Source organism: Phyllobates terribilis, unplaced genomic scaffold (genome assembly GCF_046119375.1).
Source record: "Phyllobates terribilis strain yellow unplaced genomic scaffold, ASM4611937v1 Scaffold_7__3_contigs__length_470593459, whole genome shotgun sequence".
Taxonomy (NCBI): Eukaryota; Metazoa; Chordata; class Amphibia; order Anura; family Dendrobatidae; genus Phyllobates; species Phyllobates terribilis.
Genome location: NW_027362767.1, coordinates 181955263 through 181982873, shown reverse-complemented (window position 1 = coordinate 181982873; position 27611 = coordinate 181955263). Strand labels below are relative to the sequence as shown.

General features: G+C 44.9%; 1 protein-coding gene across 2 annotated transcripts in view; it reads left to right on the top strand.

Annotated features, from left to right (window-relative positions):
• The first annotated feature begins 4212 nt into the window (after positions 1 to 4212).
• LOC141154104 (cathepsin K-like) overlaps positions 4213 to 27611 on the top strand; it is a 105026-nt gene continuing 81627 nt past the window's right edge. Inside the window, exons 1-6 of one of the 2 annotated variants that reach the window (XM_073639562.1) lie at positions 4217 to 4368; positions 17405 to 17704; positions 19909 to 20035; positions 20699 to 20821; positions 21041 to 21196; positions 25738 to 25956. In XM_073639562.1, the coding sequence (XP_073495663.1) occupies positions 19913 to 20035; positions 20699 to 20821; positions 21041 to 21196; positions 25738 to 25956 (621 nt within the window). In that variant the 5' untranslated portion in view covers positions 4217 to 4368; positions 17405 to 17704; positions 19909 to 19912. Of the gene's footprint in view, positions 4369 to 17404; positions 17705 to 19908; positions 20036 to 20698; positions 20822 to 21040; positions 21197 to 25737; positions 25957 to 27611 lie in introns of both variants that reach the window. The other variant, XM_073639561.1, reaches the window with a different exon arrangement.

Genomic DNA, 27611 nt, shown 5'->3' with positions numbered 1-27611 from the left:
GAAGTACAAAACGGGACCCCCTTCTGTGTATTCCTTCTGGCCGTCTCCCTGCACCTCACACCCAGTGTCTCAGGCCAGTGGCCGCGGACCTTGCCGGGCGACGTCTCCTCTGTCCTCTGGGTCCTTTATGGCCACCTTTCTGGTGATTAGATGTGGCTTGTAGCTGCAGTACCTGAAATGCTGCACCCTCCGGTTACCTAGTTGAGGCTTAAAAAGCTCTGCTAGTTTAGGGACCGGTCCCCTCTGTGCGACCTGACCCCTCCTGGTAGATTCGGACGTACGGGTGGCATCCAGCACTACCCGTACCCCTGGGGTCCCTTCCACGTTCCTGGAGCCTTTCTCCTGCTCCTCTCCTCCTCAGTCTGTCCTGGGCCTCTCTGGCTAGGCCCTCCTCCTGAGCAGAGCTCCTGCTCCCTCTACTCCACCTCTCAGACTGTCTTCCTCTGACTGAACTCCACTTCCCTCTTTATACTATTTCTAACTAGTGCTCCCCTGATTTACTTCCTCCACCCACACCCACTACATGGTTCCCCCTACTTTGGCTCCCCCCACTCCAGCCAAGGACAGGGCTCAGCAGGAGAGCGAGGCATCTTGCCCCTCCTGCTGGTCTGGAGTAGTGTAGTGTTGGATGCAGGTGTTGGGGTCCCGGGCAGCACTCCTTCCTTACCTGAGCGTGAAATACCACACCTCTGGGTGAGATGCAGCACCTCTGTGGCTACTGGACCCGCAGGGGAGCCACATTATCAATCATTATACAGGAGAGGGAGGAGGTGAGCTGTGACCACCTATTGTGGCTCCTGTGCTATCTACTGTATATACAGGTGATATCAGTCATTGTACATGAGGAGGAAATGAGCTGTGACATCACCTATTGTGAATGGTGTATACTGTGTTATCTACTGTATATAGAGGTGTTATCAGTCATTGTACAGGAGGAGAAGGTGAGCTGTGATATCACCTATTGTGAATGGTGGATCCTGTGTTATCTACTGTATATAGAGGTGTTATCAGTCATTGTACAGGAGGAGGTGAGCTGTGACATCACCTATTGTGAATGGTGGATCCTGTGTTATCTACTGTATATTGAGGTGTTATCAGTCATTGTACAGGAGGAGGAGGAGGTGAGCTGTGACATCACCTATTGTGAATGGTGGATCCTGTGTTATCAGCTTTATATAGAGGTGTTATCAGTCATTGTACAGAAGGAGGAGGAGCTGAGCTGTGACATCACCTATTGTGGCTCCTGTATTATCTACTGTATATTCAGGTGTTATCAGTCATTGTACAGGAGGAGGAGGTGAGCTGTGACATAACCTATTGTGAATGGTGAATCCTGTATTATCAGCTGTGCTTGTGTGACACCCCAGGGGTCTGGTTGCCACAGTGATAGAGATATTACGTCTGAGAGCAGGTGGGAGGTCTCTTGGTCAGGAATCCTATGCATGCCACACCTCCTGCCCAGTCCTGGGAGGGGAAGAACTTCCCCTATATAAACCTAGGGCTGAGGCAGGGTTAGTGAGTAGAGAAGAAGTAGAAACAGAGAAAAGAAGCAAATATAGGAACAGAACATCAGGAGCTCTGTGGGAGCAGTGTTACAAGGAGTCAGGGGCTGGCAGCTGCAGAGCTCGCCCTGACTGAGAAGATTTCTTACCGGACCCGGAGTCCGAGGCTGTGGGGACTAACTCCTACCCAGCAGCAGAATCCGTCAGGCAGGGGATTCCAGGTCCTCTGGCCAAGAAACCCGAAGGCACGGTCACACGCATGGGACCAGCACCGCCGTCGTGGAGCGGAAGCTACTAGAAGGCCCCGAGTCACCGGCCATACGGGTGAGCACCACACGGTACACTGAGGGACGTGGGCTACTTATACCAGCCTCTAGCAAGGTAGCCAGAAGAGTACAGTTAGTTTGGGAGGCCTACAACTCCGCCTGGCCAGGGGAGATCCCATCTGCTCAAGGACTGACCAGGCCCCAATCGCTAGCCAGTACTCCGGGAGGGTCTATCTTTGTCACCAGTAAAGACCCTGAACTACACCGTACCGTCTCCGAGTGGTTCCTGCTACCCCCATCATCCACGTCGGCTGCCCTGAGGCCATACCCCTCCCGTTGGGGGTTATACTATCACGCTGCACAATCCTACCACCGGCCTCAGCGGTCTGCCCTGCAGCAGCTTCTTAGCTGTACTCAACGGGTGGCGTAGTCGTCCAACATCTACCGCTGATACATCGCCGCTCAGTTTGACTCCCTGGGCACGGACCGGGTCACCGCCACGAGACTACAACCCTCAACAGATCCGGCTCCGGGTAAGCTCCCGCGTGCGCAACGCAGCGCGACACAGGCCCAGGGGCGCGTCACTTGTAATACTGTCTCTGATGATAATGAGGCTGCTGAAAACTCTTCCTGAAAGAAGAGAAATAAAATAGTTTCAGTGGCCAGAGAGAAAAATGCAGGATTACTAATTTTGTTTTTAAATAAAGATTGTGATATGAAAAAAGAAATGGCATATGAAGAAATAAATGAATAAATGTAATGCATAAGGGACTAAGGGCTAAACTGACACCTCATTGCTGCCACAACGTCACACAAATCACCTATACGTCTTACACATGCACAGTGTGTTTTTGGCGTATGCTCAGTACTCTCCCTTCTGTGGGCAGAGACACTGGTGATGTATTGAGCATACACCAAGATGGGTGCCAACAGCACAGGTGATACTTGTAATGTGGAGATGACTTATCGCTTGTGGGGTGGTACGACACTCGGTGGAGACCATGGCCATCAAGTGCTATATTGACATCTCACTGCTTCCATGTCACTGGTATCGCTTGTCTAATCTTACAGTTGTGCCCAACCTGGCAAATGCTCAATGCATCACCAGGGTCTCTGCCCACGGAAGGGAGAGTACTGTGCATACGCCGAGGTATACTTTGTAGGTACATGTTCCAGTTCTGGGGTACCCGTTAGCCCAATTATGGTGCACTATCCTCCATAGACTTCAATGAAATTGAGAATTTGGACGGAAAACATTTTTTGAAGACCAAAATACTGAAATAATGATCAGAAATGTCAGAAGAAGGTAACAAAACCTGTTTAGAAGATGCTGCTGGCACTCGAAAAGTCATATATTCAATCTAGTACATGCACAGGAGCATTTTTGTTTGTATCGTAACGCATATAAACCTGAGACTGATCAGAAAGCCTCAACGTAAAATCATCCCATGACAATATGAGAACCTTTTTGAATATCTTCCTCTTTGCATTTGGGGATGTGAATCCAAAAATACTGGAATGTGATCGGTCGCGGATGGAAATTTCACACCGCTTGACATCACATGGGTTTGTTGCATAAGGGTTTATCACATAACTTACGGTAAACCTAAAATAACATACATTTGCATAGGAGGAAGTAATGGCACACTGAATGTTTGTTTCATTCTATTTTCTTTTCAAGAGTAGACAAAGATATTGAGTTTTTATCTCATAAGTGGTAAGTTCTGTGACAATAGTGAGCTGACCATTTAGGCACTGGGGCAGTGTGAGTGCCCATCGCCAGTCCTACACTCCAAAACTCTTGGTTAATTTTATGGCCCAATATTTTTTATATTGCCATATGGTGCTAAGATAAGAGTATGTTCACCCTTTTTTTCCATTATATTTTGCATATACATCTGAGCTTTCATGAGCACACCCACCCAGCCCCATGTTATTGGCATATGCTAAATGTTTCCTTTTGGTATACACCAGGCTGTTATGTGTCAACTTTTTTTTTTCTATTCAACTGCATAGAAAAGTGTAGTATTCAGCAATTTCTCAAAGGTATACAATAAAAAGTTTGGGGGAATAAAGGGCAATCAAGGGGCAACGTGCAGGGGCATATGTAACAACTTTCTGAAGGAGTTATATATTGGAGAATAATCCCAAACTATGACTGATGAAAAGAAAAAGAAAGTTGTGACCAAAGCCTATATAATGCCGCCATATAGTGCTCAAATATTGTGCTGCAGCTAAATAATACCGCAATCCACTTCGAAATGGAAAATTCCAGCCAAAAATAGGAAATTATTGACATTTTTTAATAAAATCTCTTGCGTCCCAACATTTAGCTGCTTTGCAACATGGATAAACTTAACCGTAAATGGGCAGGGGCAGAGTTTGGGAGTCTCGGAGCGACTTCAGACCGGTGTATTGTAAGTCTGCTTTTTGTATAAGTCTGCTCTTGTTTTAGAAATCTTTACAACTGCCCAGAATTCCCCGTCTGGACTTCCTGGAAGGGATCAGCCCACAGCATTCGGTATAACACTGCTGTGGCGGATGCAGGCTCAGTTACAGGGAGCCCGCAGGCGGAGGAGGACACCAGGCTCACTCCACAGGTACTGACTGCTCTTTTCTATCCTCTCTTCTCTTCGTATGATCGCTGCTGAGCTGTAACTCTCTTATAGATATCTGATGTCTTTAAATGCAGAAATATAAAGCTATGAGGCAAACACTGAAAACAGGGATGAGTATCAGCTACCAGGGCTTGGGGCAAGGCAAGCAACTTGCACCCCTTAACCCATGAACCGCTACCACTTCCTAAGTTTCTTTCCTTTATTTTTTCTGCTTTATTTCAGAATTGCAACATAAAATTTAAAAAAAAATTAAATAAATGATACATTTTTATGTATATTTTGTGCTTATTTTTTTGTTACTTTTTTTTTTACTAATTATTTTAAATAGCCTAAACTCTAGTCTTAGCCCTAACACTAGCTCAACTCTTGTTTTAGTCCCTACTCTAGTCTTTACCCAAACCCTAGCTCCAAGCCTAGTGATAGCTCCAACTTTAGTCTTAGCCTTAACCCTAGCTCCAATGCTAGTCTTACCCCCACCTCTAGTCTTAGCCCTAACCCTAGCTCCAATGCTAGTCTTATCCCCACCTCTAGTCTTAGCCCTAACCCTAGCTCCAATGCTAGTCTTACCCCCACCTCTAGTCTTAGCCCTAACCCTAGCTCCAATGCTAGTCTTATCCCCACCTCTAGTCTTAACCCTAACCCTAGCTCCAATGCTAGTCTTACCCATACCTCTAGTCTTAGCTCTAACCCTAGCTCCAATGCTAGTCTTATCCCCACCTCTAGTCTTAGCCCTAACCCTAGCTCCAATGCTAGTCTTATCCCCACCTCTAGTCTTAGCCCTAACCCTAGCTCCAATGCTATTCTTATCCCCACCTCTAGTCTTAGCCCTATCCCTAGCTCCAGTGCTAGTCTTACCCCCACCTCTAGTTTTAGCCCTAACCCTAGCTCCAATGCTATTCTTATCCCCACCTCTAGTCTTAGCCCTATCCCTAGCTCCAGCGCTAGTCTTACCCCCTCCTCTAGTCTTAGCCCTAACCCCAGCTCCAAGCTTAGTCATAGCTCCAACTCTAGTCTTAGCCCTAACCCTAGCTCCAGTGCTAGTCTTACCCCCACCTCTAGTTTTAGCCCTAACCCTAGCTCCAATGCTATTCTTATCCCCACCTCTAGTCTTAGCCCTATCCCTAGCTCCAGCGCTAGTCTTACCCCCTCCTCTAGTCTTAGCCCTAACCCCAGCTCCAAGCTTAGTCATAGCTCCAACTCTAGTCTTAGCCCTAACCCTAGCTCCAATGCTAGTCTTACCCCCACCTCTAGTCTTAGCCCTAACCCTAGCTCCAATGCTAGTCTTACCCGCACCTCTAGTCTTAGCCCTAACCCTAGATCCAACTCTAGCCTTAGCCACAACTCTACCCTTAGCCCTAAATGTAGCTCCAACCTTAGTCATAGCTCCAACACTAGTCTTAGCCTCAACTCTAGTCTTTGACTAAAGCTTGAGCTAGAATTAGGGCTTAGTTCCAACTCTAGCCCCAACCGAAGTCTTTAGCCCTATTTCTAGCCCCAACTCTACCTCAAATACTAGCTCTAAGGGAGAAATTTTGCACCCCTGTGGTCCCCATCCCATTTTATGCCACTGCCTTGGGGCACCATAGCAAAAGTTGTAATTGATCACCGGTCCAATGTACCTCTCTGTTTCATTTCCTTGTCTCCCATTGATCTGCATTTCATTTCTCATTGTCTTTTCCATCATTCATTGTAATCACTTGACGTTTCCCACCAGTGGCAAAACTTCTAACTCGTGTTCCCCAGTGCAAAATCTCCATTCGGTCCCCAGCTATCACGGTCTGGACTAGAATTTGTCTTCTTACATGGGACACAATGACCTTCTGGGCCTCTGATACTCCAGGACCCGTGTGGAGCTGTAACCCTTTGTGCTTAGTATCGTTATGCCCTAGTTCCCTCAGCAGATACACTACTAACCTCCCGAGGACAAATTAGGCCACAATCTAATTTTTTTGTCCTGAAAACCAGACTCTAAAATGGGTGTAATTTATATGAGTGTGACCTAAAAAATGTCCTACAATTTGGTTTGCAGATAATGGAAAGTATCGTACTAGCCTAACCCTGGGGTAGTGCGGGAACATACAATGTCCCAGAACGATCACTGTACACAACAGTCATAGACTTTGATTCACCATTTATAAGGGAGGTTTTTATATAGAAGTATATTACATGCCGTGGAGAAAATAAGTATTTGATACGCTGACAATTTTGCACGTTTTCTCACCTATCAAGAATAGAGTATGCGTTGTCTTGGGTCATCAAATACCATAAAAAAAGACTAAAAATGATAAACTATTAGATATACATTAAAATATATAGACAATCCAAAATGGACAAACAAATACACAAATATTTAATAGTTATCCACCCTAGCATGCCCTAGATCGCCCTATGTTCTGGGTCTACCTTGCTGCAGAGATTCTCACGATAAATGATATGACAACTGGCTCCTTGATGGCTGTCCCTGCCTGTCCCTAAAATAATTAACAGGAACAATTATCACATCAAAACCACCGCATGAAGACCAGGGTGGTAAGTGGGCAATGGATTCCTCTCATTTCTAATAAACAGTTATTCAGGCACTCTATATATACTGATCCAAGACCAGAAATATGTACAGATCCGAACCGAATCCAAACAAGATGATGTCAACCAAGTTAAATGATTCCAGTATCTGTGCGTATCTACATATATACGGAGATTATCCAGGAATTATTATTATTATTTATTATTATAGCGCCATTTATTCCATGGCACTTTACATGTGAAGAAGGGGTATACATACAAGAACAATTACAATAATCTTGAACAAAACCAGTCAGCGACTGGTACAGGAGGAGCGAGGACCCTGCCCGCGAGGGCTCACAGTCTACAAGGGATGGGTGAGGATACAGTAGGTGAGGGTAGAGCTGGTCGTGCAGCGGTATGGTGGAGCGGTGGTTACTGCAGGTTGTAGGCTTGTCGGAAGAGGTGGGTCTTCAGGTTCCTTTTGAAGGTTTCCACGGTCGACGAGAGTCTGATGTGTTGGGGTAGAGGGTTCCAGAGTAGGGGGGAAGCACCGGAGAAATCTTGTATGCGATTGTGGGAAGAGGAGATAAGAGGGGAGTAGAGAAGGAGATCTTGTGAAGATCGGAGGTTGCGTGCCGGTATGTAGCGGGAGACTAGGTCACAAATGTATGGAGGAGACAGGTTGTGGATGGCTTTGTGTGCCAAGATTAGGGTTTTGAACTGGAATTGGCAATGCCCCTCGATACTGTTCACTCAGACAGCAAAAAGAAGCTTATCAAGTGGTTTATTGCCTTACACCTTATCCCAGAGAAGTAATAAGGTGCTAGTGCTTTTATACATAACTAACCAGAAAATACGGAACAGACTAATGTTTCACTTAGATTATACAAGCCGTCTCAATATAATAAAGTGTCATGGTAGGTCAAAGTGTGAGTGATAACAATAAACCACCACAACCAATAGCTGCTTCAAAAGACCTGTAGTATACGACTGGCTAGCCCAACCACTAGAGGGACAGCCGTATTGGCTCACATGTCAAAGAAAGGCAATAAATAAATAAATGGAGATAGACAAATAGATAACATGTCCGTGTATCACATATAATGGTATATGATGGCATGTAGAAAGGAGTTACTTATCAGATCTGTAATACCTCGTGCCTTTCATATAATAGTATATGCTAATCTATAAATAGGGGTTACTTATCCCACATATACTGCCTCAATGCGTTTCGCCATAAGTGGTTCATCAGGAGGCCCAGATGGTAAGGATAGTTGGATGCGGAGCTAGATAGAGGATCCAAAATGCTGTGACATGTATTGTGCGCGTTCACCTGATATACCCCATCTAAGGCTGAAGAGGTTAATTTCCGGTAGCTAATTAGGAACAGCGTATAGTAACGTTTCCTTCGTGTTTCCATAAATTTAGTGCGCATGAGTAAAAAAGTAATTCACCGGAGGCCATGTTGCGGTGCCGTCGCCAGGGATCTACATCGCTTCCAATCCTTCCGCTTACATCTATATGTTTGGTCTCCTCCTCGTCAGATCATGTCATCGCTTCCGGTCCTTGGAGTAATGCATGCTCACCTGAAAAAACGCGTTCCACGCTGGAATGCGCCAAATCTCGTGTCAAGTGTTAAATCTCTTTGCGTTCCAAATTGGAAATCACCCTTTCTGCATCTGTCTCAATGTCATAGACAATAATGAGCCATATTTATAAGGGAATATATATGCACTCCTCCAACATTTATTCTCAGGTTTAGTGAGAGAGAAAACATTCATTTAAATACACAGGGATGCAATTGTCACTTTCTCTGATTGAAGGAGGATAAATGTCTTATGAATAAAGGGAGGTGCTCATGTTTAAATAAAGAAAAAACAGTGTTGCTTCCCTTAGTGGAAACAAGGGAGAGATTTACAATCTATTTTCTGCTTAGTGATGTATAAAAGCACTGGCACCTTATTACTTCTCTGGGATAAGGTAAAAGGCAATAAACCATTTTATAAGCTTCTTTTTGCTGTTTGAGTGAACAGTATCGAGGGGCATTGCCAATTCCTGGATAATCTCCGTATATGTAGATACGCACAGATACTGGAATCATTTAACTTGGTTGACATCATCTTGTTTGGATTCGGTTCGGATCTGTACATATTTCTGGTCTTGGATCAGTATATATAGAGTGCCTGAATAACTGTTTATTAGAAATGAGAGGAATCCATTGCCCACTTACCACCCTGGTCTTCATACGGTGATTTTGATGTGATAATTGTTCATGCTATCCTGAAACCGGGAAATTAGGGACATATAGGGACAGGCAGGGACAGCCATCAAGGAGCCAGTTGTCGCATCATTTATTGTGCCAATCTCTGCAGAAAGGTAGACCCAGAACATAGGGCGATCTAGGGCATGCTAGGGTGGATAACTATCTATTAAATATTCCTGTATTTGTTTGTTCATTTTGGATTGTCTATATATTTTAATGTACACTGACGAGCAAAAGGGTAACAATGTTGTGTACTTTTGACTTCCAGGCTCCATATCTCACCATCCACTGCTGCTTCTAACGCAAGACTTCCATCATTTTATACACAACGATCTTGGCTATCTCATACATAAATTTGACTTGCAGCTATTTAGCATATGATTAGTTATACAGATTCTTGTCATGTCACCGCATTGTCACTGTTTTGCTCCTAAAAAATATTATTTTGTTAGTATTTTGTAAATCCACCTTTGGCTTTCAGCCTTCTGGGTATGCCCTCCATCAGATTCAAACATGTCTCACCTAAATCTGATCCCAGGTCTCTTCTACACGTTCCCAAAGTTGGTGCGTACTGGTCGACTCACTTGGGTATGTAAACAGCTTTTTCTTCAACTCTACCCAGAAGTGTTTGATTGGGTTGAGGTCTGGGGACTGTGAGGGCCAATCCAGCACCTCTACTTCATTGTCATTGAACCATTTCTTCACCAATCTCGACGTATGCTTCGGGTCTTTGTCCTGCTGGAACCTACACTGAACTTGACAGTTCCTTCAATTTCTCGATCCGTTAGCCCCTTTTTCCCTTATTTCTTCCAGACCCATTTGCACCCATCTGAGCCTAGTCTATTGACTTTCGTCTCATCGCTCCAAATCCCCTGTTTCCAATCTTCTTCTGTTCACTTTTCGTACTTTTTTACAAACTCGAGCCAACGCTTCTTATGACGATATTGAAGTTGAGGCTTCTTCACCTTTTTTCGAGCCACCCTTCCAGACGTCACACGGTGCTTGCATGGACGTCTGTGATCTCACTATTACGAAGCTTACGAGCCTCCTCCACTGCCGTGTTTGTCACTCCAGAACTGATAGACCTTGTGATGAGCTGACTTGTTGACTCAGATATTTTGCCTGGATGTCCACCTCTTGGCTTTGAATGGATGGACGGACTTCTATTCGTATTCTTCCAACTGTCATGGCGCTCACATGATGCAGCTTGGCAATTTTCTTGGCCGCAAGATCACTATCGATGAGCTGGATGATGCTGTTTCTCTTTTCTTGGGAAATCTTCTTCATGGCGGCTCCTCGATTTGAACCAGTGATCTTTCACTTGGGAATCAACCTAATAACACACTGAGCTATTAGGAAATGTGAGAACAGGTTGTATTTTGTAGTATACAGGAATAAAAAGATTTTCCCAAGACAGTAACAATGCAGTGACATGACAATAATCTGCATAACTAATCATATGCTAAATAGCGGCAAGTCAAATGTATGTATGAGATAGCCAAGATGATAGTCTATAAAATGATGGGAGTCTCACGTTCGAAGCAGAAGTGGACGGAGAGATACGGAGCCTGAAAGTCAAAAGTACAAAACATTGTTACCCTTTTGCTCGTCAGTGTATATCTAATAAAGTTTAGAATTTTTAGGTTTTTTATGGTATTTGACGTTTTCCCACCTAGAAAGAATGGAGAGGTCTGTAATTTTTATCGTAGGTCACTTCACCTGTGAGAGAAAGAATTTAAAAATAAAAAATAGAAAATAACATTGTATGATTTTTACATAATAATTAAATTGCATTGATCACCTACCAACCAGCAAGAATTCTGTCTCTTACAGACCTGTTAATTTTTCTTTAAGAAGCCCTCCTACTCTGCACTCATTACCTGTATTAATTGCACCTGTTTGAACTTGTTACCAAGGCCAAAGAGCTGTCTAAGGACACCAGGGACAAAATTGTAGAACTGCACAAGGCTGGGATGGGCTACAGTACAGGACAATTGGCAAGCAATTTGGTGAGAAGGCAACAACTGTTGGCTCAATTATTAGAAAATGGAAGAAACACAAGATGACTGTCAATCTTCCTCAGTCTGGGGCTCCATGCAAGATCTCGCCTTGTGGGGTAAGGATGATGCTGAGAAAGGTCAGGAATCAGCCCAGAACTACACTATAGTATCCGGTCAATGACCTGAAGACAGCTGGGACCAAAGTCTCAAACATTACCATTAGTAACACATGCCGTCATGGATTAAAATCCTGCAGAGCACAAAAGGTCCCCCTGCTCACGCCATCACATGTCCAGGCTCGTTTGAAGTTCGCCAATGACAGTCTGTATGATCCAGAGAAGTCATGGGAGAAGGTCATGTGGCTAGATGAGACCGAAATAGAAGTTTTTGGTATCAACTCCACTCGTCGTGTTTGGAGGAAAAAGAAGAATGAGTACAACCCCAAGAACACCGTCCCAACCGTGAAGCATGGTGGGGGAAACATAATACTTTGGTAGTGCTTTTCTGCAAAGGGGACAGGACGACTGCACCGCATTGAAGGGAGGATGGATGGGGTCACGTATCGCAAGATTTTGACCAACAACCTCCTTCCCTCAGTAAGAGCTGTGAGGCAGTGAGGGGGATCATATGCAAGGGATGGTATGTATCCCCCAGGATGCGCATAGAGGTATATTGAACCCGCTGGAGTGCACTGCAGTCACAGAAACAGCTGTGTTTGCAGTGCAAAATAAAAGTAAAGTTTGGAATTGGTCAAACTATTTGGCTAAGTTGAATTTAACAAAAACCCAACATGTGCTTTTATTTTGGGAGCGATCTACAGGTGGCAGTGGGGCAGGTCACTCCCTCCAGCCGGGTCTTACAAGTGGCTCATGGCCACAGATTCCATTTAGAAACCTGCAGCAAAGGCTTGGGTAAGTCGGTGTTGTGTTTGCTAGCAGCAGAGCAGGAGGCTCTGCACTACCAGCCTGTGTGAAGCTGAACACAGGCCTATGAAGGCAATGTACCTGATGCACCTTGAGAAACATGGCGGTGCAGAAGCCCACAGCAACGAGGTTGCATTAAACTGACTGTATTGGAGGTCCCGGCTTTGATCCGGAGGATAAAGTTGCCTTTAATTTGCGATTTTTTTTGGACAATAAAAACTTTAAGTTGGACATTTTTGGGTCACTGCCTGTTAAATCGAACTGTGTGAACACCACCATACTACAGAGCTTTGAAGATGGGTTGTGGCTGGGTCTTCCACCATGACAATGACCCGAAACACACAGCCAGGGAAACTAAGGAGTGGCTCCATAATAAGCATTTCAAGGTCCTGTAGTGGCCTAGCCAGTCTCCAGACCTGAACCCAATAGAAAATCTTTGGAGGGAGCTGAAACTCAATGTAGTCCAGCGACAGCCCCGAAACCAGAAAGATCTGGAGAAGATCTGTATGGAGGAAGGGGCCAAAATCCCTGCTGCAGTGTGTGCAAACCGGGTCAAGAACTACAGGAAACGTCTGACCTCTGTAATTGTAACAAAGGTTTCTATGGCAAATATTAAGTTCTGTTTTTCTATTGTATCAAATACTTATTTAATGCAATAAAATGTAAATTAATTATGTAAAATCATACAATGTGATTTTTTTTTTTTTTAGATTCTGTCTCTCATAGGTGAAGTGTACCTACAATAACAGTTACAGATCTTTCCATTCTGTGTAGGTGGGAAAACGTGCAAAATCGGATTTTAAAAAGAATTTTCCTTTTATTATTTTCAGCTTGAAACACCAGTTTGAATAAATAATCTAAATATATTGCTGAATCAGTGTACATACATTACATTACTTATCCTATACTGATACTGAGGTACCTCCTGTATTATACTCCAGAGCTGCACTCACTATTCTGCTGGTGCAGTCACTGTGTACATACATTACATTACTGATCCTGAGTTACATCCTGTATTATACTCCAGAGCTGCACTCACTATTCTGCTGGTGCAGTCACTGTGTACATACATTACATTACTGATCCTGTGCTGATCCTGAGTTACATCCTGTATTATACTCCAGAGCTGCACTCACTATTCTGCTGGTGCAATCGCTGTGTACATACATTACATTACTGATCCTGAGTTATATCCTGCATTATACTCCAGAGCTGCACTCAATATTCTGCTGGTGCAATCACTGTGTACATACATTACATTACTGATCCTGTACTGATCCTGAGTTACATCCTGTATTATACTCCAGAGCTGCACTCACTATTCTGCTGGTGCAGTCACTGTGTACATACATTACATTACTGATCCTGAGTTACATCCTGAATTATACTCCAGAGCTGCACTCACTATTCTGCTGGTGGAGTCGCTGTGTACATGCATTACATTACTGATCCTGTACTGATCCTGAGTTACATCCTGTATCATACACCAGAGCTGCACTCACTATTCTGCTGGTGCGGTCACCGTGTACATACATTACATTACTGATCCTGAGTTACATCCTGTATTATACTCCAGAGCTGCACTCACTATTCTGCTGGTGGAGTCACTGTGTACATACATTACATTACTGATCCTGAGTTACATCCTGTATTATACTCCAGAGCTGCACTCACTATTCTGCTGGTGGAGTCACTGTGTACATACATTACTGATCCTGTACTGATCCTGAGTTACATCCTGTATTATACTCCAGAGCTGCACTCACTATTCTGCTGGTGCAGTCACTGTGTACATACATTACATTACTGATCCTGTACTGATCATGAGTTACATCCTGAATTATACTCCAGAGCTGCACTCACTATTCTGCTGGTGCAGTCACTGTGTACATACATTACATTACTGATCCTGTACTGATCCTAGTTACCTCCTGTATTATACTCCAGAGCAGCACTCACTATTCTGCTGATGCAGTCACTGTGTACATACATTACTTATCCTGAGTTACCTTCTGTAGTATACTCAAGAGCTGCACTCACTAGTATTATACTCCAGAGCTGCACTCACTATTCTGCTGGACTCACTATTCTGCTACCCGGAGCTACCGCCACCTTTAACTGTATCGGTGTGCGCTGCACACTGATATAGTAAAGCTCTGCGGTAGAGCAGAAGGACATGATCTCCTTGCACTACTGCTGTCCATTCTGTAGACCGCAGACTCGAACATCCTGTGTGTGTGCCAGCTCCCCTATACACAGTATAATGCCTCCACAGTGTGAGAAATCGTACTATGTATAGGGGAGCTGTGAGGGCATCACACTGTAAATAGAGGATCAGTGGGGGCATCATACTGTGTATAGTGAAGCTGTGGGGCATCGTACTGTGTATAGTGGAGTTATGGGGTCATCGTACTGTGCATAGGGGATTTGTGGGGGTTCATACTGTATGTAGAGGAGTGGTAGGGCATCATACAGTGTGTAAAGGGGAGCTGTGAGGGCATCATTCTGTTGTTAGGGGAGCATCATACTGTGTATAGTGGAGCTGTGGGGGCATCTTACTGTGTATAGTGGAGCTGTGGGGGCATCGTACTGTGCATAGGGGATTTGTGGGGGCTCATACTGTATGTAGAGGAGCGGTGGGGCATCATACATTGTGTAAAGGGGAGCTGTGAGGGCATCATTCTGTTGTTAGGGGAGCTGTGGGAGCATCATACTGTGTATAGTGGAGCTGTAGGGGCATCGTACTGTGTATAGTGGAGCTGTGGGGGCATCGTACTGTGCATAGGGGATTTGTGGGGGCTCATACTGTATGTAGAGGAGCGGTGGGGCATCATACATTGTGTAAAGGGGAGCTGTGAGGGCATCATTCTGTTGTTAGGGGAGCTGTGAGAGCATCATACTGTGTATAGTGGAGCTGTGGGGGCATCGTACTGTGTATAGTGGAGCTGTGGGGGCATCATACTGTATATTGAGGAGCAGTGGGGGCATCATACTCTGTATAGTGCAGCTGTGAGGGCATCATTCTTTTATAGGGGAGCTGTGGGAGCATCATACTGTGTATAGTGGAGCTGTGAGGGCATCATTCTTTTTATAGGGGAGCTGTGGGAGCATCATACTGTGTATAGACAACGGACCTGATGGGCCAATCATATTGTGTACTATGGAGCTGTGGGCTAATCTTACTGTATAAATGGGAGCAGTGGGGGGCATCATACTGTGCGTGGGGAAGCTTTGGGCCCATTATACTGTGTATAGAGGAGCTGTTGGCCCATTATACTGTGTATAGCGGAGCTATGGCCCCATTATACTGTGTATAGGGGAGCTGTGGGCCATCATACTCTGGACATCTGCTGAGGTTTCCATATACCCTATAGGGTGTGCCACCATAGCTGTAATTCAGGTTACCTGTTAAGGGGCCCACTCAGATGTTTTGCCACCCCTAAGCTGAACTCCTAGCTATGCCTCTGAATAAACGTATCATATGAGGCATATAAAACAATCATAAAAGTATGAGATTACTATCATAGGATGTATAATAAAACACAGTTAACCCCTTAATGCCATTGCACCGTACATATACAGCACATAATCTGGGAAAAACAGCTGAGCCTGTGCCATCGGCAGCTGGGGAGAAGCTGTAATTTGCTACCACTGATCCTAAGCACGTAACCCCTTAGATGCCATGATTGTTATTGTCCTTGGCTTCTAAGTAGTTGGGCATTTCTTTTTATTTATTTTTGGTGTGCCTCAATGCTATTGACTCGCCCCCATGGCCCTTACTATTCGGGGTAGTATATCACGGTGGCTGGCCCAGGGCGGTCAGTGCACAAAGGGGTAGCAAATACTAATAACAGTTCAGAGAATTCGTGACGCCACCTGTGGTGTCTGGTGATGGTCACCAGCGCTGCAACAGTCCTCTGAGGCAGGTGTCAAGGCAGCTAAAGATGGTACAGCTCCCCACAGGTGGAGCGGGCCTCAGGGCAGTTTAGATGGATAGATGGTGGAAGGTGCGCTGGGCGTTGTAGTGCAGGGGAAGAACGATGGCACGGCCGGAGTAACGGACAGAGACAGGGGGTTTTGCTTCGTTACCTTTACTGGTACAGCTGTTAGATACGGTCCAGGATACTCCAGGTGAAGGGCGCACTTTCGGACTTCTCCCCAGGGAGCGGATATAAGGCCTCCTGTTCCGTGTCTGTCTCTGTACAAGCTCCGGGCCAGCCTGCAACTGGGCCTAGCTTATGTGTCTTGTTTTTACTCCACCTGTTGCTCTGAAGTAGGACCTCCAGTTGGTAACCACTTTCCCTGGACGACGGGGCCTTCGTGGTTCCTGGTCCTGTATGTGTCTAGCTTCAGGTTTGCCAGGGACCTGTAGTCCTCCTGGGATTCCGGTTATCCCTACTGAGTGTAAAGGGTCCCTGTAGGCTCGGACCCGGTGTCCGGTATATATGCTGGGGTGCGCCTGGTATGCTCCTCTGCCCCCTTTTTGTCACTCTTTCCTTGCTCTCGCCTTCGGCCACGCTCGGGGCCCTCACTAGGCTTCAGTGCTGCTGGAGGCCTAGCTTGCCTCACACAGCAGCCTACGTGCTGCTCTCACTCTGTCTGAGCACACTCTAAACTCTCTGTAGACTCTAACTGACTAACTAACTAACTCCTGGCTCCACCTTCCCTTTATATATCCCTATTAGGGCTCCCTCTGCTGGTATGAGGTGGAAGGTAGAGGTGTTTGCATGTAGTGAGGGCCTCTTGTGGAGAAATCCATCCATGCACCCTTCTGGGTTCTGTGGCACCATGCGCAGCAGGGCGCCACACTATCACTAGTGCTGATTGGTTATTAGGGCTAGGAATAAAAAAAACATACTAAAAAATGATGTCATAAGTCTGAATTTGATCCATTAACCCTGACATATATTGCAAAAATAATACATCTAATAGTGCCATAGGATATCAGGGCCACCATGCCAAAAGTAATTCATGGTGGTCACAAGCCGTGGGTGCCAGGTTATGTGAGCAGCTGTGGGGCACTGCGATGGGCACGGAATACTTGGCACATTGGGGCACGGGGGTGGGCTATTGGGGAGCATGTTATACACATCCTTCACCTCTCTTCTGTTATTCTGTGTAAGTAGCCACATTTGTGAGCAGTACTTTGAGCCATAGGCATTGGCACCCAACTTTAAAAGAAAATAAAGCCCGAGAAAAACAGTGATCTCAAAGTACAAAACAGCTGAGGAGAAGTGACCTCTTTGTCCTTGTGTCATGTGCTTGCTCAGGTTATCCAAGGAGAGCCGCTCATCTGAGTCCTGCTTCTCGTTTTTGCTCCTTACTAGGAATTTGGAGGCTTTTTTTTCCCGCCTGAACTCTAAGTGTAACCATCTGTGGACGACCCACTAAACGCTCCTCGTGACTCGAGTCTGATTCATACAGATTCCCTAGTAATACTCTCACTTCTCTCTACAACGGGAACTGCAGAGCAGAGGTCTCTGTGCTACTATAAAGGTTCCTCCTGAGGTCTATTGAGGGGCCACAGCTGGGGCTGGGATCGTAGACACGTTTGGTTTCGCTGTGCCACCCAAGAACATTTTGCGAGAGAGTAACCAAAGCTGATAAAAAAAATCCTGTTTTTAGAGGTAAGATGCAGTGTAATCAATTTTAAGCTTTGTTCATATATGATGAAGTTTTCCATGAGAAACTGCTTCAAGAAATGCTCCTTCTTTGAGCTATGTACACACAGAGTTTTTCAAGGAGCTTTTGGCGCAGAAATTGAGCGGAAAGTCTCCGAATCCTCCTTCAAAAAACAACATTTCTGAAAAACGTATCAAATTAAACTTTGTGCTTACATACTTTAATGGAGTTTTTGGCTTTGTGCAGGAGTTTTTTTTATGAGTGGATTAACCTAAACTAAAAAAGTCAGTTTTTAGGCTATGTTCATTCTGGGTTTTTCATGGTTTTGCTTTTGTTAAGAAACCTCTTCAAAATCCTCCTCAAAAACTGCTTTATAGATTCTTCCAATTAATTTCTACGGGAATGAACTTTGCTTTTCTTATCAGGAGGATTTTTTAGCTTTTTATTGCTCCCTGAAGAGGTTTTGTAAGATGTCTGGTGGAAAAAAAGAGTGTATGTCATTTGTTTGAAGAGGATCCCAAAGGAAACCTTTCCAATCTAGTAACTGTCCAATCAAAAGGCTGCAAAAAATGTTTCAGGTAAAATATTTTTTTTTCCAAAACTCTTCAGTAAAAGAAAAACTCCTCCAAAAACTTCTGAAAAAAGGAAAATGTTCAAAATGTGAACAGCAACCTGGATTTCATGTAGAAATGAATTGGAAAGGTTCTCCAAGAGTTCTCAGGATCGGTAGTCTTCTTATTTGGGGGGGGGGGGGTGTCCTTATGTGAGTTATGAATTACTACATACAATATGGATTCATACTATGGCACTGTGTTTGAGATTCTAAAGCGGATTTGTCACCTGATTTCACAAAGCATACAATATCGATTAGAACTTTTAGACTTGATGAGGAGGATGTGTGGCACCCCAGGGGTCTGGTTTCCACAGTAACAGCTATGTTATGTCTGAGAGCAGGTGGGAGGTCTCTTGGTCAGGGATCCTATGCATGCCACACCTCCTGCCCAGTCCTGGGAGGGGAAGGACTTCCCCTATATAAACTTAGGGCTGAGGCAGGGTTAGTGAGTAGAGAAGAAGTAGAGACAGAGAAGAGCAGCAGATATAGGAGAAGAACATCAGGAGCTCTGTGGGAGCAGTGCTATAAGGAGTCAGGGGCTGGCAGCTGCAGAGCTCGCCCTGACTGAGAAGCTATCACCGGACCCGGAGTCCGAGGCTGTGGGGACTAATCCTTACCCAGCAGCAGAAACCGCCTGGCAGGGGATTTCAGGTCCTCTGGCCAAGAAACCCGAAGGCACGGTCACACGCGTGGGACCAGCACCGCCGTCGTGGAGCGGACGCCACTAGAAGGCCCCGAGTCACCGGCCATACGGGTGAGCACCACACGGTACACTCAGGGACGTGGGCTACTTATACCCGCCTCTAGCAAGGTAGCCAGAAGAGTACAGTCAGTTTGGGAGGCCTACAACTCCGCCTGGCCAGGGGAGATCCCATCTGCTCAAGGACTGACCAGGCCCCGATCGCTAGCCAGTACTCCGGGAGGGTCTATCTTTATCACCAGTAAAGACCCTGAACTACACCGCATCGTCTCTGAGTGATTCCTGCTACCCCCATCATCCACGTCGGCTGCCCTGAGGCCATACCCCTCCCGTTGGGGGTGATACTACCACGCTGCACAATCCTACCACCGGCCTCAGCGGTCTGCCCTGCAGCGGCAGCTCCTTCGCTGCATTCAACGGGTGGCGTAGTCGTCCAACATCTACCGCTAATACAACGCCACTTAGTCTGACTCCCTGGGCACGGACCGGGTCACCGCCACGAGACTACAACCCTCAACAGATCCGGCTCCGGGTAAGCTCCTGCATGCGCAACGCTGTGCGACACAGGCCCAGGGGTGCGTCAGATGTTCTTACTTTGAAGATCCATTTCAGAATGGTTGTGCAATTCTTTATGAAACTGTAACTTATTCTCCACCCACAGCTCCTCAGTGTTCCTCCTCCCCGCTGAGATCTCTCACAGCTCAGTACAAGCTGCAGCTCTCAGTCAGGTTAGGTGGGATGGCGATTCAATCCATTGGACTCTAAAAAAATGTTCCTCGTAATGTCTAGATTATACAAAGTAGAATACTTGGATTTTTCTAAATAAAATCCAAGTCACAATCAGACGTCTGATAAATCTGCCCTCCCCCAAGGATGTCATTCTTGTCTTCCTGCAGCACAATGATCCTCCACCTCGTGCTCTTGGTTCTTCCACTGGTGAGCGCTGGCCTGTACTCGGATGACGCGCTCGACTCGGAGTGGGAGCAATGGAAAAAAACGTTTCAGAAGCAGTACAATGGAAAGGTAACAACCTGAAAGCTACCGCATAAAGTATGTAACGACGGGGCAGTCTCTGATGGCTCAGGGTTGGGCCGCTATTTAGGGGTTGGCCAACCAGTCCATTTCCTTAGGCCTCTGAAATGATGGGACCACAGGAGCAATGTTATAAAGTGAGTTAAGTAGGAACTATATGGCGCTATTATGTATGATTTTACAAAGAGCTTTGCTGGGATACTGCTTGTAATCTGGTCTCTATATGGTGGTGAGATATGTGCTCTTTATGGAAGTAGTATTAGGAAAAGATATTACTTAGGCACAATATTCCAGCAGTATTATCTTGGCAGTGTGTGGCGGTATTTCAGGATTATTCAACATTGGTTGCTTTATATATAAAACAAACCCTGCTATAGAGACCCTTGATGATGGGACCCAACTCATGTTGAGACCACCCAAATCTAGGATTATATTGCCCTTTATTCCTAAAGTAAAGGGCGTAGTATGGACACTATTGCCCCCAGTTCCAAGAAGGATTTGTGTGATAAGAACCATCACCAGATATAATTATACGTCTCATACACTTATATATGGCCTCCACTGAATGACGGGTTCCTCTTGAGTTTTTTAGAGGGTTGCTTACTCTTGTAGAAGCCCATTGACTTGTTAACCAGATCCATCTCTCATTTACAGTCTGATGAAGTGATGAGGCGCTTAATCTGGGAGAAGAACTACAAGTACATCACCAACCACAACATGGAGTATTCTCAGGGTCTACACACCTACACGCTGGGCATGAACCAATTTGGAGATATGGTAAGTTGCTACCATAGCTTAAGGTCTGTGGTTAAAAGGCCATTGGCATTGACTGGATCCACTCGTGGTGGTATGGATGTTCAGGTCTGGTGTCCACCATGAGATTGAGGCAGCAGAAAACCAGAAATGGTTCCATGGATTAATTTTAGACTGAATTAAATCTAGAGTGGCTTGTAAATATAATTTCCATCATTCATTTCAAATTTTAATCCCTTTAAGACAAGTGAAGAAGTCGCCAGGACCATGACAGGTCTCAAAGTTCCCCCTCGAAATAGAGCCAGGAACATCACTGCTGCTGACGACAAAGTGATGGACCCTCTCCCTGACTCCATTGACTATAGGAAAAAAGGTTACGTCACACCAGTCAGGAACCAGGTAAGACAATGGAGCCCCTTTAAGAAAAAAATTGCCTCATTTACATTAAAGGGGTGAAAGGGATTCACTCTCTCTGGTAGTCATTAGGTAGCGTTCACACAGGCAATGCAGTTTTGGTCCAAACTCGTGTAGTTTTTATTGCTTTCCACAGGTTGCACAGCACCAAAAACAAACTCAAACATAAATCCCGGCTTTGTCCAGGCTCTGACTAAACAGAACAGACCCTGGCTACTCATACACGGCTGAGCTAGCCACAGCTCGGTCACACAAAACAGCTATTGTCCATAGCAACCAGTGATACTTGTGGTTCTCTGTACACAGCCTGCGCGGGCTCTTCTCAGAGAGGGAGTCTGGCCTCTCCTCAGCTCCAAGACACATCCAATCTGGTTTGCACTGTCTGTGCCTTCAGCAGATACCACATTTGTCTCAGCTACATCCAGCAAACTGACTGACTCCTCAGTTACTCTATTCAGAGAGAGACCCCGGCACGTCTCTCTCCCAGCTACAGCTCACATCTTGGCTGGTCCCACAATGAATCTGCTTCCTGCTTCTTAGAAAAACCATGCTGGTGCTTCTAATCAAATACTGCAGAGCTTGGATGTAACCCTGTCCTTCCCACCTATGCTACAGGGGTTATTTTGAGACTACTAAATTGATGGCCAATTAGATTACTAGGTTTTTGACTGTTAGTCAGATGATCAAAAGGGCCTCTATATTCCAGCGAGTGCCATATCTCCTGTTTAACAGGCACAGCGCCATATTACAGTTGTGGTTGTGTCTGGTACTGCAGCAAAGGTGAATAGGACTACTAATGCAAGTGATTAAAAATTGTGAGTTTAAGTCCCTTAGAGGAAAAAAAGATATTAAAAAAAGAAAAAAATATTAAAAATACACCCTTTTCCCCATTTAAAAATAAAAAAATAGTGTAAACGCTGTAAAAAATTGAAACGGTAGAATTACTGTTTGTTTTTCATTCCACCTAAAAAATGCAAAAAAAAGCAATCATGACCTCAGACGTATTCCAAATGGTACCAATGAAAATTACATTGGTCGTCGTGCTAAAAAACAAGAATTTAGTATCGCCATAATCTTATTGATCCAGAGGTCTTTTTTTTTTTTTTCAACTATATTTATTGGTGTTTTTAAGGGAAAGCACAAAAGAAGAAGATACAGCTGCAACGGCCATGATAAGAAGAAAAGGAAAAAAAATAAAATAAAGCCAAATCAAAGGAAATTCACAGAATAACAGATATTATGACCAGTTACTTTTTTGGATGTCCCAAGATAGATCAATTTTGTGAACTAAGGCTCCTTCCATATGTGAAAGAATTCTGTAAATCTGAGTAGCTATTTCAGTGCACATTATAAAACTATAAAAAAAAAAAAGAGCAAAAACTTAGTGGCTTTTTCACCAGCTCCAAAGTGGCCAGTTTTTGCTTCTATTGTATTCTCGCTTCTCCCCTGAGTAATCCTTTTTTTTTTTTTTTAAAACCGCCATACGGTTCCAGAGATATGGGCCTTTTTATTTGGTGCTAGTTTTTATGGTCTTTACCAAAGAGGCGGGGCTCACATGGTAATTATGTGGAGCCTCATAAAGACACGCCCCAGAGGATCCTTCCAGCCACGCCGCCTCTGTAAAGACCAAAAAAAGGCAGCACTAACATAAAAAGGCTCTTAGCTCTTGAAGTATATGTCAGATAAAAAAAAAAAAATGGGAGTTGAAGGAATAAAAAAGAGCAAAAACTGACCTATTAAGACAGATCTTTTTGAAACGATCATTTTAAATCTCTAAGACAAGTATAAGGATCGCCCTGCCTCTGAGTTTCCCTACAATGTACAAAAAGCTTTGACTATGTTACCTCGTAGCACAAAGGTTGTATGGGAAATGTTCTAATTACAGCTGCAATCCTCCCCAAGTTCCCCTCTGCTCTTCAGTACAGATGAATTTACAAAAAAGGTTTCATTATTTCTGTAATTTCCTGCGTGGGTATATGACTTTAAAATAAATGGTTTCCACTTTGCAAAAAAAAAAGTTTTTAGCCCCCTTTTCTTTGTCTCTCTGCTTCTATTGTATCTGCACGGAAGTATAACTTTACAGAAAACATGTCACCAGATCTAAAGAGTCCAGTTTTTGTTCTTATGTTATCCCCTCTGCCCCCCTAAGTATCCTGTTTTTATTCTTTTTGAACTCCGCCGTTCGGTTCCAGAGATATGGGACCAGGTGGCATCTGCCCAACAGAGATAGAACGGCAGGTGGGACCAGGTGGCATCTGCCCAACAGAGATATAACGGCAGGTGGGACCAGGTGGCATCTGCCCAACAGAGATAACAGCAGGTGGGACTAGGTGGCATCTGCCCAACAGAGATATAACGGCAGGTGGGACTAGGTGGCATCTGCCCACCAGAGATATAACGGCAGGTGGGACCAGGTGGCATCTGCCCAACAGAGATATAATGGCAGGTGGGACCAGGTGGCATCTGCCCAACAGAGATATAACGGCAGGTGGGACTAGGTGGCATCTGCCCACCAGAGATATAACGGCAGGTGGGACTAGGTGGCATCTGCCCAACAGAGATATAATGGCAGGTGGGACTAGGTGGCATCTGCCCAACAGAGATATAACGGCAGGTGGGACTAGGTGGCATCTGCCCAACAGAGATAACGGCAGGTAGGACTAGGTGGCATCTGCCCAACAGAGATAACAGCAGGTGGGACTAGGTGGCATCTGCCCAACAGAGATAACGGCAGGTGGGACTAGGTGGCATATGTTCATCAGATATAATGGGAGGTGGGACCAGATGGCATTTGCGCATCAGAGATAATGGGAGGTGGGACCTGGTGGCATATGTCCATTAGAGATAACGGGAGATGGGACCCGGTGGTATCTGCCCATCTGAGATAATGGCAGGTGGGACCAGGTGCACGTGCCCATCAGAGGTAACGACAGGTGGGACCAGGTGGCATCTGCCCAACAGAAATAACGGGATGTGGGACCAGGGGCATCGGCCCAACAGAGATAACGGCAGGTGGGACTAGGTGGCATCTGCCCAACAGAGATAATGGCAGGTGGGACTAGGTGGCATATGTTCATCAGATATAATGGGAGGTGGGACCAGATGGCATTTGCCCATCAGAGATAACGGGAGGTGGGACCTGGTGGCATATGTCCATCAGAGATAACGGGAGATAGGACCCGGTGGCATCTGCCCATCTGAGATAATGGCAGATGGGACCAGGTGCACATGCCCATCAGAGGTAACGACAGGTGGCATCTGGCGTACAGAAATAATGGGAGGTGGGACCTGGTGGCATCTGCCCATCAGAGATAACGGGAGGTGGGACCAGGTGGCACGTGGCCATCAGAAATAATGGGACATGGAACTAAGTGGCATTTGTCCATAAGAAATCATGACAAAAGGGACCAGGTGGCATCTGCCCATCAGAGATAATGACAAGTGAGACCAGGTGGCATCTGCCCATCAGAGATAATGACAAGTGAGACCAGGTGGCATCTGCCCATCAGAGATAATGACAGGTGGGACTATAATCTTTCCGGTTTGGACAATACTTATAATCGATAAAAGATAATTATTTAGTTTCTACAGCACAGCAAGAGATCTCAACATTTTAAGCCCATATATAGGTCATATAACGGGGCATGGAAAGAATTCCTAAATTCAGATCTTGCCATGAACAATGGTCCTAGTTCCAATATCTTTCTTTTTGTGAGACTTACCTTATATCCAAAGACCTCACCAAAATCTGCAGTCCTCTGAAATACAAGGTGGCTAAGTATAAAACTACATTATCGGCAAACTTTGCCACCTTGACCTCCACCCTTCTTAACCGCGATACCCTTGTACAATATTGTATACTCAAAATGTCTCATCAAAGGTGAGAAACTGCACCCTTGCCTGCCTGAAACCACTATGAAAAATAAAGGGGGGCGACAGGAAACCCGGTGTATAAATTTGGGTAGTGGGGCTGCTGTATATACTTGTGAGCAGGTTGTGAAAGTTGCCTATTCTGTCCAACACCATCCACAACCAATCCCATCAAATGCTTTCTCAGCATCAAGTGCCAGCAAGACTTGGGTGGTCTCCAGGCCGTGGCCAAATATGGACTTCATCTAAAATTGCCATAACTTTATGAATATTGACCACTGCCTGCCTCCTACCAGAGAATGGCCCACCAGTTCCAGAAGGAACCCCATAAACCTGTCTGCCATTATCTTAGAGAGCCAATTCGCCCCAACTTGGAATTTTTATCTCGTTTTCCAGAACATTGTATGGTAAAATGTATGGTGTCAGTCAAAAGCACAACTCGTCCCATAAAAAACAACAAGCCCTCCCACGGCTATGGTGACGGAAATGTAAAAAGATTATGCCTCATGGAAAAAGGGGAGGGAAAAATGAAAATGCAAAAATGACAATTCACCCAATTGAGAATGGGTTCATATATAACTTTATTATATGTTGGGTGCTATATCGGGGTATTATAATTTATCAGAGGTGACACTATTTTGTTCCTTCTGTTTCAGGGTTCCTGTGGGTCATGTTGGGCTTTCAGCTCCGTCGGGGCCTTGGAGGGACAACTGAAGAAAAAGACTAAAAGACTGGTTGTCCTCAGCCCCCAAAATCTTGTAGATTGTGTCACGAAGAATGATGGATGTGGAGGAGGATTCATGACCAACGCTTTCGAGTACGTGCGAGATAATAAAGGCATCGACTCAGAGGCGGCCTATCCTTATGTGGGGCAGGTTAGTACAGCTGACGGCCATGCAGGGTGTTCATCATTGTGAATTACAACTGTTACAGGCGTCACACAACTATATGAGACCACTGAGACCTGACAAATCTGAATACTTAAAGGGCATGCCCACCTTTTCATCACCATTGTGCTGCTGATTTATAGTTATAATTTATGTACAGAGGTTGAGTCTGTGTATGCACACATTACATGACTTATCCTGAGTTACATCCTGTATTATACTCCAGAGCTGCACTCACTATTCTGCTGGTGCAGTCACTGTGTACATACATTACATGACTTATCCTGAGTTACATCCTGTATTATACTCCAGAGCTGCACTCACTATTCTGCTGGTGCAGTCACTGTGTACATACATTACATGACTTATCCTGAGTTACATCCTATATTATACTCCAGAGCTGCACTCACTATTCTGCTGGTGCAGTCACTGTGTACATACATTACATTACTGATCCTGAGTTACATCCTGTATTATACTCCAGAGCTGCACTCACTATTCTGCTGGTGCAGTCACTGTGTACATACATTACATTACAGATCCTGAGTTACATCCTGTATTATACTCCAGAGCTGCACTCACTATTCTGCTGGTGCAGCCACTGTGTACATACATTACATTACTGATCCTGAGTTACATACTGTATTATACTCCAGAGCTGCACTCACTATTCTGCTGGTGCAGTCACTGTGTATATACATTACATTACTGATCCTGTACTGATCCTGAGTTACATCCTGTATTATACTCCAGAGCTGCACTCACTATTCTGCTGGTGTTCTCACTGTGTACATACATTACATTACTGATCCTGTACTGATCCTGAGTTACATCCTGTATTATACTCCAGAGCTGCACTCACCATTCTGCTGGTGCAGTCACTGTGTACATACATTACATTACTGATCCTGAGTTACATCCTGTATTGTACTCCAGAGCTGCACTCACTATTCTGCTGGTGGAGTCACTGTGTACATACATTACATTACTGATCCTGTACTTATCCTGAGTTACATCCTGTATTATACTCCAGAGCTGCACTCACTATTCTGCTGGTGCAGTCACTGTGTACATACATTACATTACTGATCCTGAGTTACATCCTGTATTATACTGCAGAGCTGCACTCACTATTCTGCTGGTGCAGTCACTGTATACATACATTACATTACTGATCTTGTACTGATTCTGAGTTACATCCTGTATTATACTCCAGAGCTGCACTCAGTATTCTGCTGGTGCAGTCACTGTGTACGTACATTACATTACTGATCCTGAGTTACATCCTGTATTATACTCCAGAGCTGCACTCACTATTCTGCTGGTGCAGTCATTGTGTACGTACATTACATTACTGACCCTGAGTTACATCCTGTATTATACTCCAGAACTGCACTCACTATTCTGCTGGTGCAGTCACTGTGTACATACATTACATTACTGATCCTGTACTTATCCTGAGTTACATCCTGTATTATACTCCAGAGCTGCACTCACTATTCTGCTGGTGCAGTCACTGTGTACATACATTACATTACTGATCCTGTACTGATCCTGAGTTACATCCTGTATTATACTCCAGAGCTGCACTCACTATTCTGCCGGTGCAGTCACTGTGTACATACATTACATTACTGATCCTG